This window comes from Hemiscyllium ocellatum, chromosome 18 (assembly GCF_020745735.1).
Source record: "Hemiscyllium ocellatum isolate sHemOce1 chromosome 18, sHemOce1.pat.X.cur, whole genome shotgun sequence".
NCBI lineage: Eukaryota > Metazoa > Chordata > Chondrichthyes > Orectolobiformes > Hemiscylliidae > Hemiscyllium > Hemiscyllium ocellatum.
In genome coordinates this window covers 61,889,341-61,907,493 of record NC_083418.1, presented here as the reverse complement: position 1 = coordinate 61,907,493, position 18,153 = coordinate 61,889,341, and the positions used below count along the sequence as shown (strand labels likewise).

Below are 18,153 nucleotides of genomic sequence, written 5' to 3'. Positions count from 1 at the left end.
CAGCTCCCCAGCAACACTCAGAGATACCCCTCAGTGCACCCAGACAGCAGAGGCTGGACAGCTCTCACCTTCTCTGTTCTGCACGGACACATTCCTGTGGTTCAGGTAATAGAGAAACTAAAACTGGGATCAGGGACTGGCTGGGATTGGCTGCAATGGTTTTTGCAGTACAGGACATTTAATAACATTTGTGTTTTACTACTGACAATTTTTCTCGAAGAAAGGTTTCTTTCACTAGGCCAGAGAATGCTCTTTCTGAGGAGAATATAGTCAGTCTGGCAGCTGCCTCCTCTCCAGAGGATGAAACCGGCTTCTTGACAGAAAACAGAGGCATATTTCTGGCTGGAGGAATGTTTGTAATGAAGTTCACCAGAGTCAATGCTGGCACTCTGGATTTTCCTGATATATCAGTAACCTAGACCTCAACATACAGGGCATCACTTCAACACTTGTAAACTCTGGCTGCTTGCTGTCCTCCAAGTGACACCCATGTCAGTCTCCGCAAGGAGTGTGTTGTTTATTCTTCATCACTGTCTCCGTTCTCTTCCTCTTGCTGTTTCTCCACTGCCTGATTAGCTGCAGTACATCAGTTGTCAAATGCAGAAAGGCACAAGGCTAGGGGTGTGATGACCAGGAGGATATGATAATTCTCAATGGCATGTGAATCAATATCCGCAATAATCACTCTGGTGCCAGACAAGCTTTTCTCCACCAAGACAGGGACATCCAACCATGGCTTGTTATCTCCATTTAATATCAACATCTGCAAGAGATTCAAATGATTCAGTGAGTCTACCCCATTGTAAGTGATGTGGCTATCATGGTTGAAAAGTTGAAAGTGTGCACAGGCTTTGAGATGTGAGGCTACAGTTGTGTTAAGTGTATGTGATGTGATGAATATGTAGATATTGATCATATTGATGGAGATTGTGCTGTGATGCACTGAGCAGTGTATGAGGCTTGTGTTGCAGTTGATAGGATATGACATTTTAAGATGAGTGTTTTAGACTCTTCCTCTCAGTCTTTGGAGCTTGACTCCTGACAAAGAACCGCACAGTCATCTGGTCTCACTGACACTGCAGACTTTGTCTGGAGGATGTCCTGTGTTTTGAGGACCACTGTCCTGCACTCTGCCTCCTACACAAAGCCTGTAGAGTGAAGCAGCTGTATCTCAAATTTCACTGATTTTGTGTCATTTCTGAGTGTTCCTCCTGTCAAAGTCACTTTCAGAATGATGACCAGAATCTGTTACAGCTAGAATGCACCTTCACTTGAAGCAGTGCGTTTTCCCTTGACATAGGGCTCTGTACTCAAACATGCAGCCACTCAGCAACACAGATGGCCATAGCAATATGTTGTAATTCTTTAGGCAGCATGAAGTTTGAAAACTGTCTACATCAGAAGCAGTGACTATAGAATAATGCAGAGTGTGATCCCATCACATGTTTTTGTGCCCTATTTTTCCTTTCCAGTCTTCTAGTGGGTTTGTTCCCATTGCCAGACAATCAGGGAATCCTGTTTGGCAGCTTCCTTCACATTGTCTATATGCTGGTCTGTAGTGGCATCACCTCAGAAATTGGGATCCACAAGGCAGTGGCTAAAGTCTCTGTATTTCTCTGTAAACTATTGGATGTGCTGCACTATGGATTTTTCGAAGTTTGAGGTTAGAGAAGGCTAGCAGTGGGGTGCGTGCCTGATGGCTGCAGCTCATTTTGTTGCTATTCAGTAATCACTCCCAAAACTGTAGGTTTTAGGACATCAGGTAACATTTAAAGCAAGCCCAACCAAAGCAGTTCTGTATTTTGACAGTGTGGCAGTGGTCACTAGCTATGCTTCCATGTGAAGGCAGATAGCTGGGCTAAAGGAAAAGAGAAAAAATATAATCCAAGAAGATGCACCCCTAAATTAATAGATTTCTTGCTTTTTACGTTCTGAGTGTTGAAATAATATTCTCTTTATTTGCATTACCTTTGTTTGACCCTCACAGCTTCTGCTTGACGCTGGAGCCAATGTGGAAGGTGGACTTATTAATGCTGGGGAAGATAATTGTGCAGAAACACCACTTCAGTTAGCTTCAGCAGCAGGTAATCTCTCATCCTTTCTCTCTAACTCCTCCACAACCCCTCCCCCATGAATACTTGTGATTTGAAGGAGCAGTAGTCTCCGATTCACCTTTATAACGCACTGCCATTTTGTTTTATATCCAGCAGTTTGATGTGAGGCAGATGATGAATCACCTTCATGTGTTCACAAGATAGATAGGGATGGGAGAAGCCAATGGGGCCCATTCTAGCTCATTGATTCAGAACTAGCTGACAGTCCATCTATCACAGTTTCGAGCACTTCTTAAGTGATTCCAGGGCTTTTGCTCCATCCCTTTAAAGCGAATCTTATTGATACTGAGGAACTACTGCATTATTTTTGCTTTTGCAATGCTGTGAATTACAATAAATATTGAATAGCTTTGTATTCAGCTACCCTGGTTGCTGAAGAGGTATTTGTATCCAATTCACAGCTAAATATGATACATGGTCATTGGGCAGTATCAAATGTAGTAGACAAGAAAAAGGCTGGTCTGTTTGACAGTTTGATTCTGTAGCATACAATAGTACCTAAAGATATGGTTTCACAAAAATTAAAATTTCTTAAAACACATGATATTGCCATGTCACCTGGAAACTCAAGAATAGGGTAAGACTTCACACATCCAACATTCAAATACAATGGTATTTTGATTCAGTAAGAGCAGCTCAAATTTCTTTCAAGACATTATCCTATCCCCTGTGGAAGTGCCTTCTGATATTTCATTAGGATCCCCACAGTGTGGAACAGACCCTTCGGCCCAACATGTCCACACTGACCCTCCGAAGAGTAACCCACCCAGATCCATTGCCCTACCCATGTGCACCCTTAACTAATGCACCTCAACTTCACATCCCTGAAAACTAGGGGCAATTTACCACAGCCAATTTACCTAACCGGTGGGAGGAAACCGGACTACCCGGAGGAAACTCTCACAGACATGCGGAAAATGTGCAAACTCCACACGGACAGTCGCCCAAGGCTGGAATTGAACCCAGGCCCCTGGCGCTATGAGGCAGCAGTGCTGACCACTGAGCCACCATGCCACACCCCCCAATCCGTACTTGATGACGTCTGTTGGTGGTGAATATCACACAGAAGTGACATCATATGCCAAAAGCTTAAAGAAAGACTTCATCTTTATAATCTATTATATAGATTGGGGTAAATTCAACTTAGCCACTGATATTTTTGTATACATATCTTCACAAATGAAATGCTAAAGGTCCAGTAACAGAGGATCCACTAGTCACAGTTCATTGGATATCCAAAGTGTGAAGTATTTTCTGATGTGCTTTTGCAAGGCAATATGTTTCTTTTAGAGATGACCAAAGCATGTGGATTTAACAAGTAGCTTTAAGAAATATTTAATCTTCGCTGTTTACAAGTTCACTGATGACACCATCATAGTCGGTCAAACCTCAGTTGGCGACGAAACAGACTACAGACAGGAGGTAGAAGACCTGGAAAAATGGTGCACTGAGAACAACCTAGCTCTCAATGCCAGCAAAACCAAGGAACTCACCATTGACTTTTGGTAGTATGTTACTCATGCCTCCCTACACTTTAACAGCACAGAGGTGGAACGAGTGAAGAGTGTTAAGCTCCTTGGAGTGGTCATCCACAACAACCTTTCTTGGACTCTTCATGTGGATGCACTGGTTACAAAGGCCCAACAACGTCTCTTCTCCCTCAGGCAGCTGAGGAAATTTCGAATGATGGTGAATACCCTTGCCAACTTTTATAGGTGCACCATTGAGAGCATTCTGTCTGGATGTAACACTACCTGGTTTGGAAACTGTACAATTCAAGATCAGGGACGGTTACAGAGAGTGGTGAACTCGGCCTGGACAATCACAAAGGCCAAGCTCCCATCTATAGAATCCATCTACCAGACTTGTTGTCAAGGAAAAGCTGCCAACATTCTTAAGGACCCATTCCATCCTGACAATGTTTTTCGACAACCTCTACCATTGGGGAGAAGGAACAGAAGCCTGAACATACGCACCAGCTGGTTTCAAAACAGTTTCAACCCCGCTGTTCTTAGAATACGGAATGGACTCACAAACGCTTAACATTCGCCTGTACCTGTGTTTTTGTTTTTGTCACTGTTTACCGATTATTTACTATTTACGCTACTTAACTCTGTCTTGCGAGCAATACAGGCAGATCACAAAGTTTTTCGCTGTGCCTTGGTATATGTGACAATAAGTTCAATTCAATTCATGGTCTGTTAGACTGTAATATGGAATACAGACCTACAGAACAGCAGCTAGTTGAAACCAGTATGATATCACGAAATGATGGTAGTTTGATCGATGGCTGGATGGAGTTCCATCCTCAGTTTTACTTCTGTTTATTTCACAGACTGTGTCTTATCACTGGAAACATCCTGTTCTTTCACTGGATCTCAGCTAGTGCCCAGCTCTCTGAGGCAGGATGAAGTAATCAGCATATACAACCTAAACTATACATCAAGGACATCTCTGAAATGACTACCAGACTCTGACCTCTAGGCACCACGGTAGCCCACAACCTTACCAACACACTTAAACAGCAGCTAATGAACCTAAAGGATCCAACACAAACAACCAACAAAACAAATGTCATTTACAAAATACCCTGCAAGGATTGTAACAAACACTGCATCGGACAGACAAAAAATTAGCCACCAGGATACACAAGCACCAATTAATCACCAAAAGACAACCTATTATCACTAGTATCCTTACATACAGATGAAGAACCCTACTTCGACTGGGACAACACATCCATGCTAGGACTGGCTTAAGAGAGACATGCACGAGAATTCCTAGCAGCCTGGCATTCAAACCAGAACTCAATCAATAAAGACATCGATTTGGACCCCATTTAATAACTTCTCAAAAAAAACTGGAAATGATATCACCCATGTTAAGAGACCAAGACACATAAATAGAAAGCAGAACATAACACCAATGCTTCACCAGAGCCTCACTGATGACGTTACCTAGCATGGTGATGGAACATCTGAAAACAAACCTTCCAGCTCAGTGAGCAAACTTACAACCACAACACAAACTAAACCAGCCATGTACCTGAATCAAAAACATGGTATTTATACAAAACGTGCACTGGTGTCACCATTTGAGACTTGATACACAAAAAGGTTTTCTATTTTTAGTCAAGCATCTTGTTTCATTTCTATCCCTTCCATTTCCATGAATGACTGACTGTGCCAGAGAGCTACTGAGCCCAACATAATGGGCAAAACTGAGGACCATGAGCATTAATTGGTAATGTTGCAATGATTAACCAATTTTAGCTGTGTAACATCTCGGTTTTACTCTGCTAGTTTATCAGCACAATTTGTTTAAATGGCAATATTCAGAAAGATCAATAAACTGGAAGAAAAAAATAATTAGAATTAATACAACAATTGCAGAAGTATATGGAAGACATTGCTGCAAGCTTTATGTACTACTGATAAGTCTTACTGTATAGAGTATGACCGATTGCCTCAAATAATCAGTAACATTATACAGATGTTCTCCGGAATCCAATGACCTTGAAATCATCATATCTTCTGGTTTCCATTAGATGATAAGAAGCAGACCATCAGGAAACAAGCACCCAAACAAAACTCATATGGGGCTGAATTAATGTTTAAGAGTTCTTGACAGATGTGTTGCACATGCGAAAGTTCTGGTCTTTATCTGACACAGACCATTTTGTCAGCTGTCCCTAGCCTCCAAATACATCACAGTAAACTGCAGCCATGTATTCGGCTGAGCCGCACTGAGGAAAACCCAAGCATGGTAGCCTTGCCTGAAATAAACCGTGCATTTATTTTTGGTTAACCTCAAAGTAAAGGTAGCAAGTTCATTCACATTTAACTGAACCAACTAGCCTTGTCTGCAGCTCAATAATCACAGCACAATCGGTATTAAATAATGCATCTGAACAAACAATGGCAAAGATATTTTTGCTAAAGTTGTTTACAAATTAAATATTAATTAAGATGATTTGGAATTGCTGATTGTGCAGAATTTCACATTAGACACTGTCATAATTACTAAAATGGTAAGGATTTATTGTGATATGAAAGTCTTTGTTTCTTCTAAAGCCATCAGACACTTATGACTCAAGCTTGGATTCACAGAGTCATTACTTCCGAGCTTTCTGATCTGTTCTACTTTTATCTAATGTGCAGTGCATATGGGTGTTAATAATAAAAAATTGAATGAGATCTGTATCGAAATAGGGGACAAGGGTTAATCATTGTCCAAGATGAAGTACTTCCTATTTCCTACAGTAACAGGGGCCATCTAAATAATTCACTGTCTCCATTCGGAGTCCACCAAAATTACAGACAGAGCAAAATACCTTTACTCTACTTTTTCTGCTGATTGTTTAAAATTGAAAATGTACTCTTCGATCCAAATCTCTTTACCAGAAATGAATGCTGTCAGCCAGCTTATGAATAAAGTATCCATGTCCATCTGTTCCTGTGCTTACAGTGAATGTGCCAGCATTGTATGTTGTGCTCAATTTATTTTATGTTGCTTTACTGCGTAAAATCACTGCAGCAGTCACTATGTTAGTAAAAAACTAAACGGGCATTGCAATGAAGGAAAAAAAAATTTTTAAAAGACAAAATGGCTTTTTGTTCTGTGTGTAATTATTCTCAGAGTATACAAATATTGTAATTAAAAATATACTTTGAAGCTTCTTCATATTTGGTTGTCCTCTAATGACACAGAGTTGATTCATTAAATGTCAGAGCCATGCTAGGCTCTGGGCAATGGAGGAAAAGAAGCTCAGAATTACATCAACAACAGCCTTCATTTGTATAGCACCCTGAACACAAGATAATCCATTCTTTGCAGCATTCTAAAACAAGATTTGGCACAGAGCCATATAAAGCAGTGAGGGCAAATAGCCAAAAGCTTGGTCATCAAGGTAGATTTTTAAGGAGGACCTTTTAAGGAAGAATGTGAGGGAGAGCTAATGGCCATAAGCAGATGTTCTTCAGTTAGCATGAAGAGAATCATTGGTAATGTTACATGAACTCTCTATTCCTGCCTTAGCCCAGGTAATAAGTATGCTGGGAAAGTATTTCACCAAAATGAAACTTTTTGTTCCCAGAATGTGGAATGACAGCCAGGGTGGGGTAGGGAGTGCAATGTGAGCACCAGGGGTCTGCAAAGGAGACAGGTTCATCAATTGCCCAGCCAGCAGTCCACCAGGTTTCACCTGATGGCTGGGCACAGCCCCAGCCCCTCTCAGCTACAGTTAAAATGCAAGAAACAGGGGTTGTTTTGAGTTGCACCCAGGCTGGGATTGTGGGGTGGCAGCTCAGTGCAGGGAACAGTGCTAATATGACAGTGCCCAACTTTATTGCCCCACCACCCTTCTACTAGCCTGTCCCACAAAGGGGCAGAAAATTCTGTCCATAGAATCATTTCTGCAACACTGATAACAACATTAATACAGTGCCTTTAACATGAATACCATGTCCAAAGGCACTTTCACAAAAACATTATAAAATAAAATATGACATTAAGGAGTTATTAGAAAAGATGACCAAGAGCTTGGTTATACGGAGCATTAAGGAATCACTTAAAAGACAGAAAGTAGAGGCCAAGAGATTTAGGGAAAAAAAAATCCCAAGGAGATGAGAGAGAGAAAGAAAGAGGCAAGGTGTTGAAGGGATTTGAAAACGTGCGAGAATTTTAAATTGGAGGTGTTATTTAACCAACAGAGACCCAAGGGGCAACGTTTTCAGGCAGAGGGTGATATGTGTATGGAATGAGCTGCCAGAGGAAGCGGTGGAGGCTGGTACAATTGCAACATATAAAAGGCATCTGGATGGGTATATGAATAGGAGAGTTTGGAGGGATATGGGCCTGGTGCTGGCAGGTGGGACTAGATTGGATTTTTGTTGTGTGTGTAATTATTCTCAGTATACAAATATTGTAATTAAAAATATACTTTGAAGCTTCTTCATATTTGGTTGTCCTCTAATGACACAGAGTTGATTCATTAAATGTCGGAGCCATGCTAGGCTCTGGGCAATGGAGGGATATCTGGTCAGCATGGACACATTGGACCGAAAAGTCTGTTTCCCTGCTGTACATCTCTATGACGCTATTACTCTAAGTACTGGGATGATGGCAATTTGAATATAGTGCCATTGAACTTGAAACATTAAATTAGTTTCTCTCTCCACAGATGCTGCCTGACCTGTTATATTTCAGATCTCCAGTATCCTCAGTTTTATTTTCATTTGGATGTGGTGTGTCTTTGCTCAGAGGCAACATTTTGGAAGATAGGTGAATGAAGGATAGACTTCGTTTTGCTGGCAAGGAGTGTATTAGAATAGTCAGATCCACTGATTACAAAGACATGATTGAGAGTTTCAGTGGTAGATAAACTGGGCAGGGTGCAGTCAACCAATATGATGAAGGTGGAAAAAGGTGACGCAGATATGTGATTGATAACACAGTTAACACGATTGTGAACAGTCTGGTATGGCCTTTGACGTTTGCCAGTTGCAGGGAAGCTGAGTTTGTGGCAGAGATTTCACAAATGGCTCTGCCTCTGCCTATGAAAAACATGAAAAAAGCATGTTTCTCCTAACCTCTCTCCCCACTCTAGGAATCATAGAGGAATGTTTTTTCTTTCTCACCCTTTTAGTATTAAAGCTGCCTCTATCCCTCCAAAACATTTCCTGTCCTGATTCCAATATGCAAACTGTAGCTTCCATCATTTCCATGAATGGAAAAGATGGGCAGAAGGAAAATGAAAAATAAATTCAGCAAAAAAAAAGGCAACAACGCTGGAGCATGAAACCAATATCTGACAGAGCAACTTGAACAAACACTCAAGAATGCAATCTATCAGAAGTCAGAAAGTACCCTCTCATTATTGTCCGTCTTAAACGGGGGTTGTGGGTAACACGATCATGTGCACTTCAGGTCAGGAAATACTGTCCCCTGCAAGCACAAAATGTGTAATATTCAAGCCAAGAGCTCTTAGTGTTAGTAAGCAAGATACAAAGGTTGCATTCCCTCAGCCTCAAACTATCTGCACTAAACCAGAAAATTTCACCTAATATTCCGTTACTGTGAAGAGATGCAGGAATATGTCAGCTGAGTATTGCTTCTGTGGTCTTTCCTATGACATTGTTTTTGTGTTACTGAACATTGCACATGATGCCTCTCTCTAGGTAACTACGAGTTGGTTAGCCTCCTGCTCAGCAGAGGTGCAGATCCTCTACTGAGTGTACTTGATAGAAATGGGATGACATCAGTGCTACATGAGAATATGAACTGCTTTAGCCATGCAGCTGCTCATGGACACAGGTAAGCAGCACAGTATTCGTGTGTGGGTGAGTCAAGGGTAAACTGATGCAGTTCCACATCTTTTGGACCATGTAAAATACCACCATTTTTAATTGGAGATCCATGTCCTCATGCCAAATTTGTCGAGATGCAGTTTTTTCTTTACTGTTTATTTAGAAAGTTCTCTTCAGTTGGAATGAAAGTGCGAAAGACTGACTTGATCTGTGCTGGACTAAGCACTTAATCTTCCAGAATAAACGTTACTCGAATAATTTTAATAAGATAATAATTTGTTGCCAAACATGACTTACTCATACTGAGAATTGTTCACAAATGTATAATTTTACTGACTATAGGAAATGGAATGCAAGATTGGAGAATTTAACCATCAGAAAAAGCATATGTTTATGTTACATCTTTCAGGATCACCAGATGTCTCAAAGTGCTTCCCAGGCAATGAAATACTTCTGAAATGTGTAGTCACTGTTGTAATGTAGGAAATGGTATTGAATTAAATAGCACTAAAAGCGATCAATGAAGAAGTGGTAATGAGTTTGTCACAAGAATTCATGCATAGCAAATCACTCAGCTTCAATTAAGAACAGAAAATTGTAAAGGTGATCTATAGATCAGCAAGCAATGGGAAAAGACAGTAATTTTCAGTGAGACTGTCACAATTCTTCATATAGATCAGACTTGAAATGTTATTCCCTCTCTCAGAGATGCTGATTGGCTTTCAACACACCTTTATGTAGTTATTTATCAGTATTCATGTAATGCAGAAGAGCATGGACTTGATGTGATTTTTGACCACTGAGCAATATATTGGATTTATCAGGATTGTAGCCAAAAATCTGTTCATTATTAACAACAACATTTATTATCCTAAATCATCAGCTAAGCTTAAAGACTAGCATTCATCAACCGAACATTTCCTTTCTTGAGTAGACAACTTAAGCTAAATAAAAACTGAAAGAACTGCGGATGCTGGAAATCAGGAACAAAAACAAAAATTGCTGGAAAAGCTCAGCAGATCTGGTAGCATCTGTGGAGAGAAATTAGAGTTCACCTTTCAGGTCCAATGAACCTTTCTAGAACAGATGCTAGCTAGGAAAGTGTTAGTTCTTCTGCAGAAGGTACAGTGAGGGGGGGGGGGGAGGGTTTAACGAGAACACAATGGGTGGGGATTGGGCCGAATGGGCGAGAAGAACAGTTGGACTATCCGGCTGGGCTGAATGGTGTGAATAGCTATCAATGAGGACTGTTACTGACTGTTAGTAGTTATGTGCAATATCAGACCATGTGATAACAAGACCTTGTGTGTGGGGGTTGGAGTAAGGATATAGGAGAAAGTGCCTCAAACCCTGAAGTTGGTGAAGAGAGACTCAGTATTGAGATCAACAACTTTAGAACTTGAGGCACTTTCTCTCAGACCTGCTGAGCTTTTCCAGCAATTTCTGTTTTTGTAACTTTTTATGCTCTAGAATAATAGATTGTATTTTTTTGTGCTTTTTCCAGATTCTTGGGTTCAATGAAAGAATCAACAAAATAATGCTTAGTTTTAATATTTGTTTCATTGTTCCCCACATAATCAGAAATGTGCTGCGCAAGTTGCTTACACCACCCCAAGCTCCAAAGACTGATGTATTATCTCTGGAAGAAATCTTAGCTGAGGGATTTGAGAGTGATACTTCAAGCATGGGAAGTATAAATGAAGGACAGGTTAAACTCTGCAAAGCCAGAATGAAGGCTTTACAAGAAGCTATGTACTACAGTGCTGAACATGGTTACCTTGATGTCACCATGGAATTGAGGAATCTTGGTAAGTGTTTTTTAGTTTCTTTTTTTAAGAGATTTATAAGAACAATGAACAATACAGTGCAAGTACAGGTCCTCTGGCCCTCCAAGTATGTGATGATACATTTTGCCCTTCCGTACTAAAACTCTCTTCACTTACAGGTGTTTCTTGAATGTTGCTATTGTATCTGCTTCCACCACCTTCACTGCGAGCATGTTTCAGACACTCACCACTCTACGTGTGAAACATTGGCCTCGCACATCTCTTTTAAACTCCAACTAACCCCCACTGCACCACGAATTTGTGATCCCTAGTAATTGACCCCTTCATCCGAGGAAAAAGCCTCATGCTTTCCTCTCTATCCATGCCGTTCACAATCTTGTGAACTTCTTTTAGGTCGCCCTTCAACCTTCTGCGTTCTAGTGAAAACAAACCCAGTACACCCAACCTTTCTTCATAGCTAAAATCCTCCAGACAGGGTAACATCCTGGTAAACCTTTTTTGTACCCTCTCCAAGGCATCCACATCCTTTTGGTCATGCGGTGATCAGAACTGTATGCAATATATCAAGTGTAGCCTAACTAAAGTTCTCTAAAGCTGCAGCATAACTTTTCTATCCTTACACTCAATGCCCCTTCCAATGAAGGGGAGCATGCCATAGGCCTTTCTTACTGCCTTATCTACCTGTGCTGCCATCTTCAGTGATTGGTGGATCTGCACACACAGATCCCTATTATCTTTGTGATTTAGACAAGTTTTCTTTGATACTTTAAGTTATTTTCTAAATTGAATGTAGGGATGAGTGTCAGCAGGAACTTTAACCTCAAAGGTTTTCAAAGCTGAGTTTGGACCTGAGCTTGTCCAGTTCATAGTCAATAGAGACGTACAGCATGGAAGTAGACCCTTCGGTCCAACTCGTCCAACCTGATCAGATATCCTAACCTAAGCTAGTTCCCCCTTGCCAGCACCGGGCCCATATCCCACCAAACCCTTCCTATTCATATACCCATCCAGATGCCTGTCAAAAGTTGTAATTGTACCAGCCTCCAACACTTCCTCTGGCAAATCATTCCACACACGCACCTTACTCTCCGTGAAAAAGTTGCCCCTTAGATCTCTTTTATATCTTTCCACTCTCATCTTAAACCTATGCCCTCTAGTTCTGAACTCCCCCACACCAGGGAAAATACCTTGTCTATTTACCATATCAATGCCCCTCATGATTTTATAAATCTCTATAAGGTCACCCCTCAGCTTCCAATGCTCCAGAGAAAACAACCCAGCTCAAATCCTCCAACCCTGGCAGCATCCTTGTAAATCTTTCCTGAACCCTTTCAAGTTTCATAACAGCCTTCTGAGAGGAAGGAGACCAGAATTGCACGCAATATTCCAAAAGTGGCCTAACTAAAGTTCTGTACAGCCGCAACATGACCTCCCAACTCCTGAACTCAATACTCAAAGTATATCAAACACCTCCCTCACTATCCTATCTACCTGCGACTCTACGTTCAAGGAGCTGTGAACCTGCATTCCAAGATCTCTTTGTTCAGCAGCACTCCATAGGACCTTACCATTAAGTGTATAAGTCCTGCTACGATTTGCTTTTCCAAAATGCAGCACCTCTCATTTATCTAAATTAAACTCCATCTGTCACTCCTTAACCCATTGGCCCATCTGATTAAGGTCCTGTCGAAATCTGAGGTAACCTTCTTTGCTGTCCACTACACCTCCAATTTTGATGTCATCTGTAAACTTACTAACTACGCTTCTTATGCTCACATCCAAGTCATTTATATAAATGACAAAATATTGTGGACCCAGCACTGATCCTTGTGGCACTCCACTGGTCATAGGCCTCCAATCTGAAAAACAACCCTCCACCACCGCCCTCTGTCTTCTACCTTTGAGCCAGTTCTGTATCCAAATGGCTACGTCTCCCTATATTCCATGAGGTCTAACCTTGCTAATCAGTCTCCCATGAGGAATCTTGTCAACTGCCTTACTGAAGTCCATATAGATCACATCTACTGCTCTGCCCTCATCAATCCTCTTTGTTACTTCTTCAAAAAACTCAGTCAAGTTTGTGAGACATGATTTCCCACGCACAAAGTCATGTTGACTATCCCTAATCAGTCCTTGCCTTTCCAAATACATATACATCCTGTCCCTCAGGATTCCCTCCAACAACTTGCCCGACACTGACATCAACTCCACCTTTGTTTTTTCTGTTGTGAACTGCTGCAGGGAATCACAAAGTGAGGAACTCCCACTGATTTTGTTTTCTTCTTGACTCCAAGATAAAACCAGTTAATTGCAGCTAAAATTAATGGTCATATCCCAGGTCAAAAATGTGAACTGATATCTCTCTTAGCCTCTGTCAGTCAGCACCAATGCTGGAATCTGTGTTTAAATTAGGTTCTCACTCTGGAAGCTCTAAAACTGAGAAATTTGCATAATAGGGTTCTTCTACACCCATTAAGATATCCCAGTGTATTCCAGAGTCATTCGGTTACTTTCAAAGTGTAACAAACTGTTTAGTTTACAGCCAAATGCTGTGAGTTAGCTTGCACACAGAAGTTTCAAAATAACCATAAAATAAACATTGTACAGGACAACTCCCTTCTCCAAATTCTCCAACTCCAACTCAGCCAACTTCTTATTTTAACATACCATCCAAAAGATGATACCTCTCAGTTTGTTCACATTAGATTATCTACTCAAATCTCTGCATTAAATCTTTTAAATCAATAAGCTTTTCTACTCCTATGTTTGTTCATGCCACGTGGGCGTCACTGGTTAGGCCACCATTTATTGGCCATCCTGAATTGTCCAGAGGGAGATTAAGAGTCAATCTCTGTGGGCCTGGAGTCACGTCAGACAGATCAGGTAAAGATGGCAGATTTCCTTCCTTGAAGGACATTGGTGAACCAGATGTTTCTTTTTAACAACAATCAGCAACAGTCACCATTAGGCTAGCTCTTCATTCCAAACTGAATTGAAATTTCACCACTTGCCATTGAAAGACAACAATCCATACCTCCCTAGAACATTAGCCTGGGATTCTGGATGGCTCATCTAGTATAATTATGCTACTTCTTTTCCTTGTTTCTGTTACATATTTGGATGTAGGAGGACAGTTCGAGTAAATATTAAAAGGGTTAAAATACAACCTGAGTGTAATAAGAAGCAAATGCAGCTTCAGTTTTCATTCTGTTTTCTCCTGCAGGTGTACCCTGGAAATTACATGTCTGGATTGAATCTCTGAGGACCTCATACAATCAGTGCAGATATCCCGTAATGCAGTACTTGTTACGGGAATTCACTACCATTAGACAAGAGGATTTCAATGAGGAGCTGATCAATGAGGGGCTTCCATTGATGTTTGACATTCTTAGGGTTAGCAAGGTAGAACGCCTTCCATTTTGTGGTGATATTTGTAACACGATACAACTGGGTTAGGGATGTCATGAAGGATCTAAATGACCTGCCTTTCCCCATAACATTATTAAATACATCCAAATTATAATACAGCATTGCAGTGAAAGAAAACTAATATTTATCATGACAGCTGGTACATTTTACGATCTGATTTCTTGTTTGAGTATTGTTCATGACTAGGACAAAGTGAAGATTCTGATGTCCAGAATCTGCAGTTGAAAATTGTGCTGCTGGAAAAAAACAGTTTGTCAGGCAGCATCCAGGAGCAGAATTGATGTGTCGGGCATAAACCCTTCATCAGGAATGTGGGGGGTGCGGAAAATGAGATAAATAGGAGGGTGGGGATGTGGGTGAAGTAGCTGGAAATGCGATAGGTAGATGTAGTTTGGCGGGTGATGCTGTTTGGTCGGAGCAGGGGGTGGAGTGGAAAAACGGGAAGGAAGATGGACATGTAGGGCAGTGTCAAGTTGGAAATCCTTTTGAACTGTCCTACCTATCCACTCCAACCTATCACCATCACACTCCATGTGCATCTACCTATTGCCTTCTCAGCTACCTCACTCCCACCCTCTTATTTATCTCGCAGCCCTCTTTCCCCCCTACTCCCCCATTCCTGAGGGGGTGTGGGGGCTTATGCCCAAAACATTGATTCTTTTGCTCCTTGGATGTGCCTGACCTGCTGTGCTTTTCCAGTTGTTTTGACAATTGTTCATGACTGTATACTATTTGACAGATTGCCTCAATATTCCAGAGTCTATTTTTTTTTGCATATTGTTCCTTTTTTGTTTCTACAGAATGATGCACTCAATCAGCACCTAGCTTCTATCTTCATTTATTGCTTTGGTAATGCTCCTATTCCTAGTATCCCTGAGTTAAAAAGAATGCCACCTGCTCGATTAGGTGAGTCATCTGTATTCTTGAATGTTGTAAGGACTGTGTGCTGAATGAGAATTTTTAATCACTCCCTCCTTTCTCAAATGTGAATTTGTGTCAATGCACAGCCAGGGTCTCGTCTCCAAGTTATTCTTTACGTATGAGCTATTAAAATCAAAATGAGGGGAACTGCAGTGAGAACCCGGTAACTGACCAGTTTTCCACCCAGTAGTAACAGTTAGAGCAAATTCCAGGTTTACTGGAAGGCTAGATAATCAAGGCAGCTATTAGAGCTGAAATGCATACATAAATACATAAGGTCTGCTTTCACATGGTGGTCATTAGATAATTATTGTGTGTATGACTCAGGGCGACATTGACCCTGGCTGCTACTGGCATAAGGTCAAACTGGGTGTTTGTGCAGTCAAGGTTGCATATTCTGACAATAGTGCTGAAGCCTGTGCTCCAGGACTAGCTGCGGGCCCTAGCCAAATTGTTTTGATAAAGATCTGATACTGGTTATCTACCCACAATGTGCCAACAAAAAAAGGACGAATTCAACCTCATCAATTATTGTTCTGTCAGTCAACTTTCAATCACTGGTAGAGCACTGGAAGGTGGGGTCAACAGTGCTATCAAGCAGCACTTACTTAGCCATGACTTGACGTATTCACAGACACGAATTTGTGTTGCAGACATTTCGTCCTCTGTCGAGGTGACATCCTCAGTGCTTGGGAGCCTCCTGTGAAGCGCTTCTGTGATCTTTCCTCCGGCATTTATAGTGGTTTGAATCTGCCGCTTCCGGTTGTCAGTTCCAGCTGTCCGTTGCAGTGGCCGGTATATTGGGTCCAGGTCGATGTGCTTATTGATTGAATCTGTGGATGAGTTCCATGCCTCTAGGAATTCCCTGGCCACAGAACAGCAACGAAATGTCTGCAACACAAATTCTACCCCCCCCCCCGCCCCAGCTCGGCAAACAGAACCACAACAACGAGCACCCGAGCTACAAATCTTCTGACAAACTTTGTGTTCACAGACACTCAGCTTACATTCCATCAGGGTCATGTCTCCTGACCTCATTTAGCCTTGTTCCAAACATGGATTAAAGAGGTGATAGTGATCATTCTTCACTTTAAGGCAGCATTTGACTTGATGTGGCATCAAGGAGCCCTAGAAAATCTGAAATAACTAGGGGTGTCTGGGGAGTCTGCATTGAAGATATACCTAATGCAAAAGAGATGACTGTCCTTGTTGGTCAATCATCTCAGTCCCAGAATAGCACAGCAGGAATTCCTTAGTGTGCTTGGTCGAGACAGCTGTCCATACCTATGTGAAGCAAAATGTGAACAATGTTCAGGCTTGGGCTGATAAATAGCAAGTAACACTTGTCACACAAATGCCAGGCAATGACCATCTCCAATAAGAGAGAATCTAACCATTGCCCGTTGACATTTAATAGCGTTGTCATCACCGAATCCCCTACTGTCAACATCCTGGGGAGTTACCATGAACAAGAAACTGAATGAATCCTCAGTCAGACTGAGGCAGGGCTGCTATAATTGAACTACAAGTGACAAAGTTCTAATAACCAGGATAATCATAACCAGGAAATTGGAAACAATGTCAGGAAGGTGGGGGAATATTGCGAGAGGCCAGGAGAGTTGAAGCCAAGATCTGTCAAAGTCCTATTGAATGCTGAAGCAGGCTCGAGGAACCATACTTCTGCTCTCACTAGGCATGTTATGTTCTGACAGCCATATAAGAGACTGGGAATTCTGCACCTCCTGGCTCTGTCAAAGTCTGTTTACCATCTACAAGGGACACTTCAGAAGTATGGTGGTTTATTCTCCACTTAGCTGGAGGAGTGCACCTCCAACAAAACACACATAAACCCTCAAACTCCGAATACACCAGTGTCTGCACTGCACCAACTTGGTAAGGCTGCTTACCCTAACACTTTGAGATCCACAGACTCTAATCACACAGGATAAGCTCAACAGATAATGGGAACACCACCATGTGAACACTTGCCTCCAAGTCTGTTGAAGAGCATTAAGGTGGATATGTTCCCAGATTCCGATGGTCTCTGCCCCAGGTTATTGAGAGGGGCAAGAGAGGAAATTGCTGGGATCTTTATGTGCTCACTACCCACTGGAGAGATCCTGGAGGACTGGCGAGTAGCTAACATCGTTCCTTTGTTCAAGAAGGAAATAGGGCTAATCCAGGAAAATATAGACTGGTGAATCTCACGTCGGTGATTTTTTTTAAGATCCCCTAGTGTGGAAACACGCCCTTCGGCCCATCCAGTCCACACCAACCCTCTGAACAATAACCCACCCAGACCCATTTCCCTCTGACTAATGCACCTCAGACTATGGGCATTTTAACATGGCCAATTCACCTGACCTGCACATCTTTGTGACTGTGGAAGGAAACCCACACAGACCCGGGGAGAATGTGCAAACTTCACACAGACATTCGCCCAAGGCTGGAATCGAACCTGGGACCTGGGTGCTGTGAGGCAGCAGTGCTAACCAATGAGCTAGAAAGAATTTGCAGTGATAGGACTTACGTGCATTTGGAAATGTAAGGACTAATTCGGGACAGTTAGCATGGCTTTATTCAAGGAAGAACATG

The 18,153-nt window shown here is 41.7% G+C and overlaps 1 protein-coding gene across 1 annotated transcript in view; it reads left to right on the top strand.

Annotated features, from left to right (window-relative positions):
• Positions 1–18,153, top strand: part of LOC132824491 (ankyrin repeat and BTB/POZ domain-containing protein 2-like) — a 202,724-nt gene that overhangs the window by 170,903 nt on the left and 13,668 nt on the right. The window contains exons 8-13 of the mRNA XM_060839076.1: positions 4–105; positions 1,988–2,084; positions 9,293–9,428; positions 11,003–11,229; positions 14,432–14,610; positions 15,438–15,543. Coding sequence (XP_060695059.1) covers positions 4–105; positions 1,988–2,084; positions 9,293–9,428; positions 11,003–11,229; positions 14,432–14,610; positions 15,438–15,543 — 847 coding nt within the window. The remainder of the gene's footprint in view (positions 1–3; positions 106–1,987; positions 2,085–9,292; positions 9,429–11,002; positions 11,230–14,431; positions 14,611–15,437; positions 15,544–18,153) is intronic.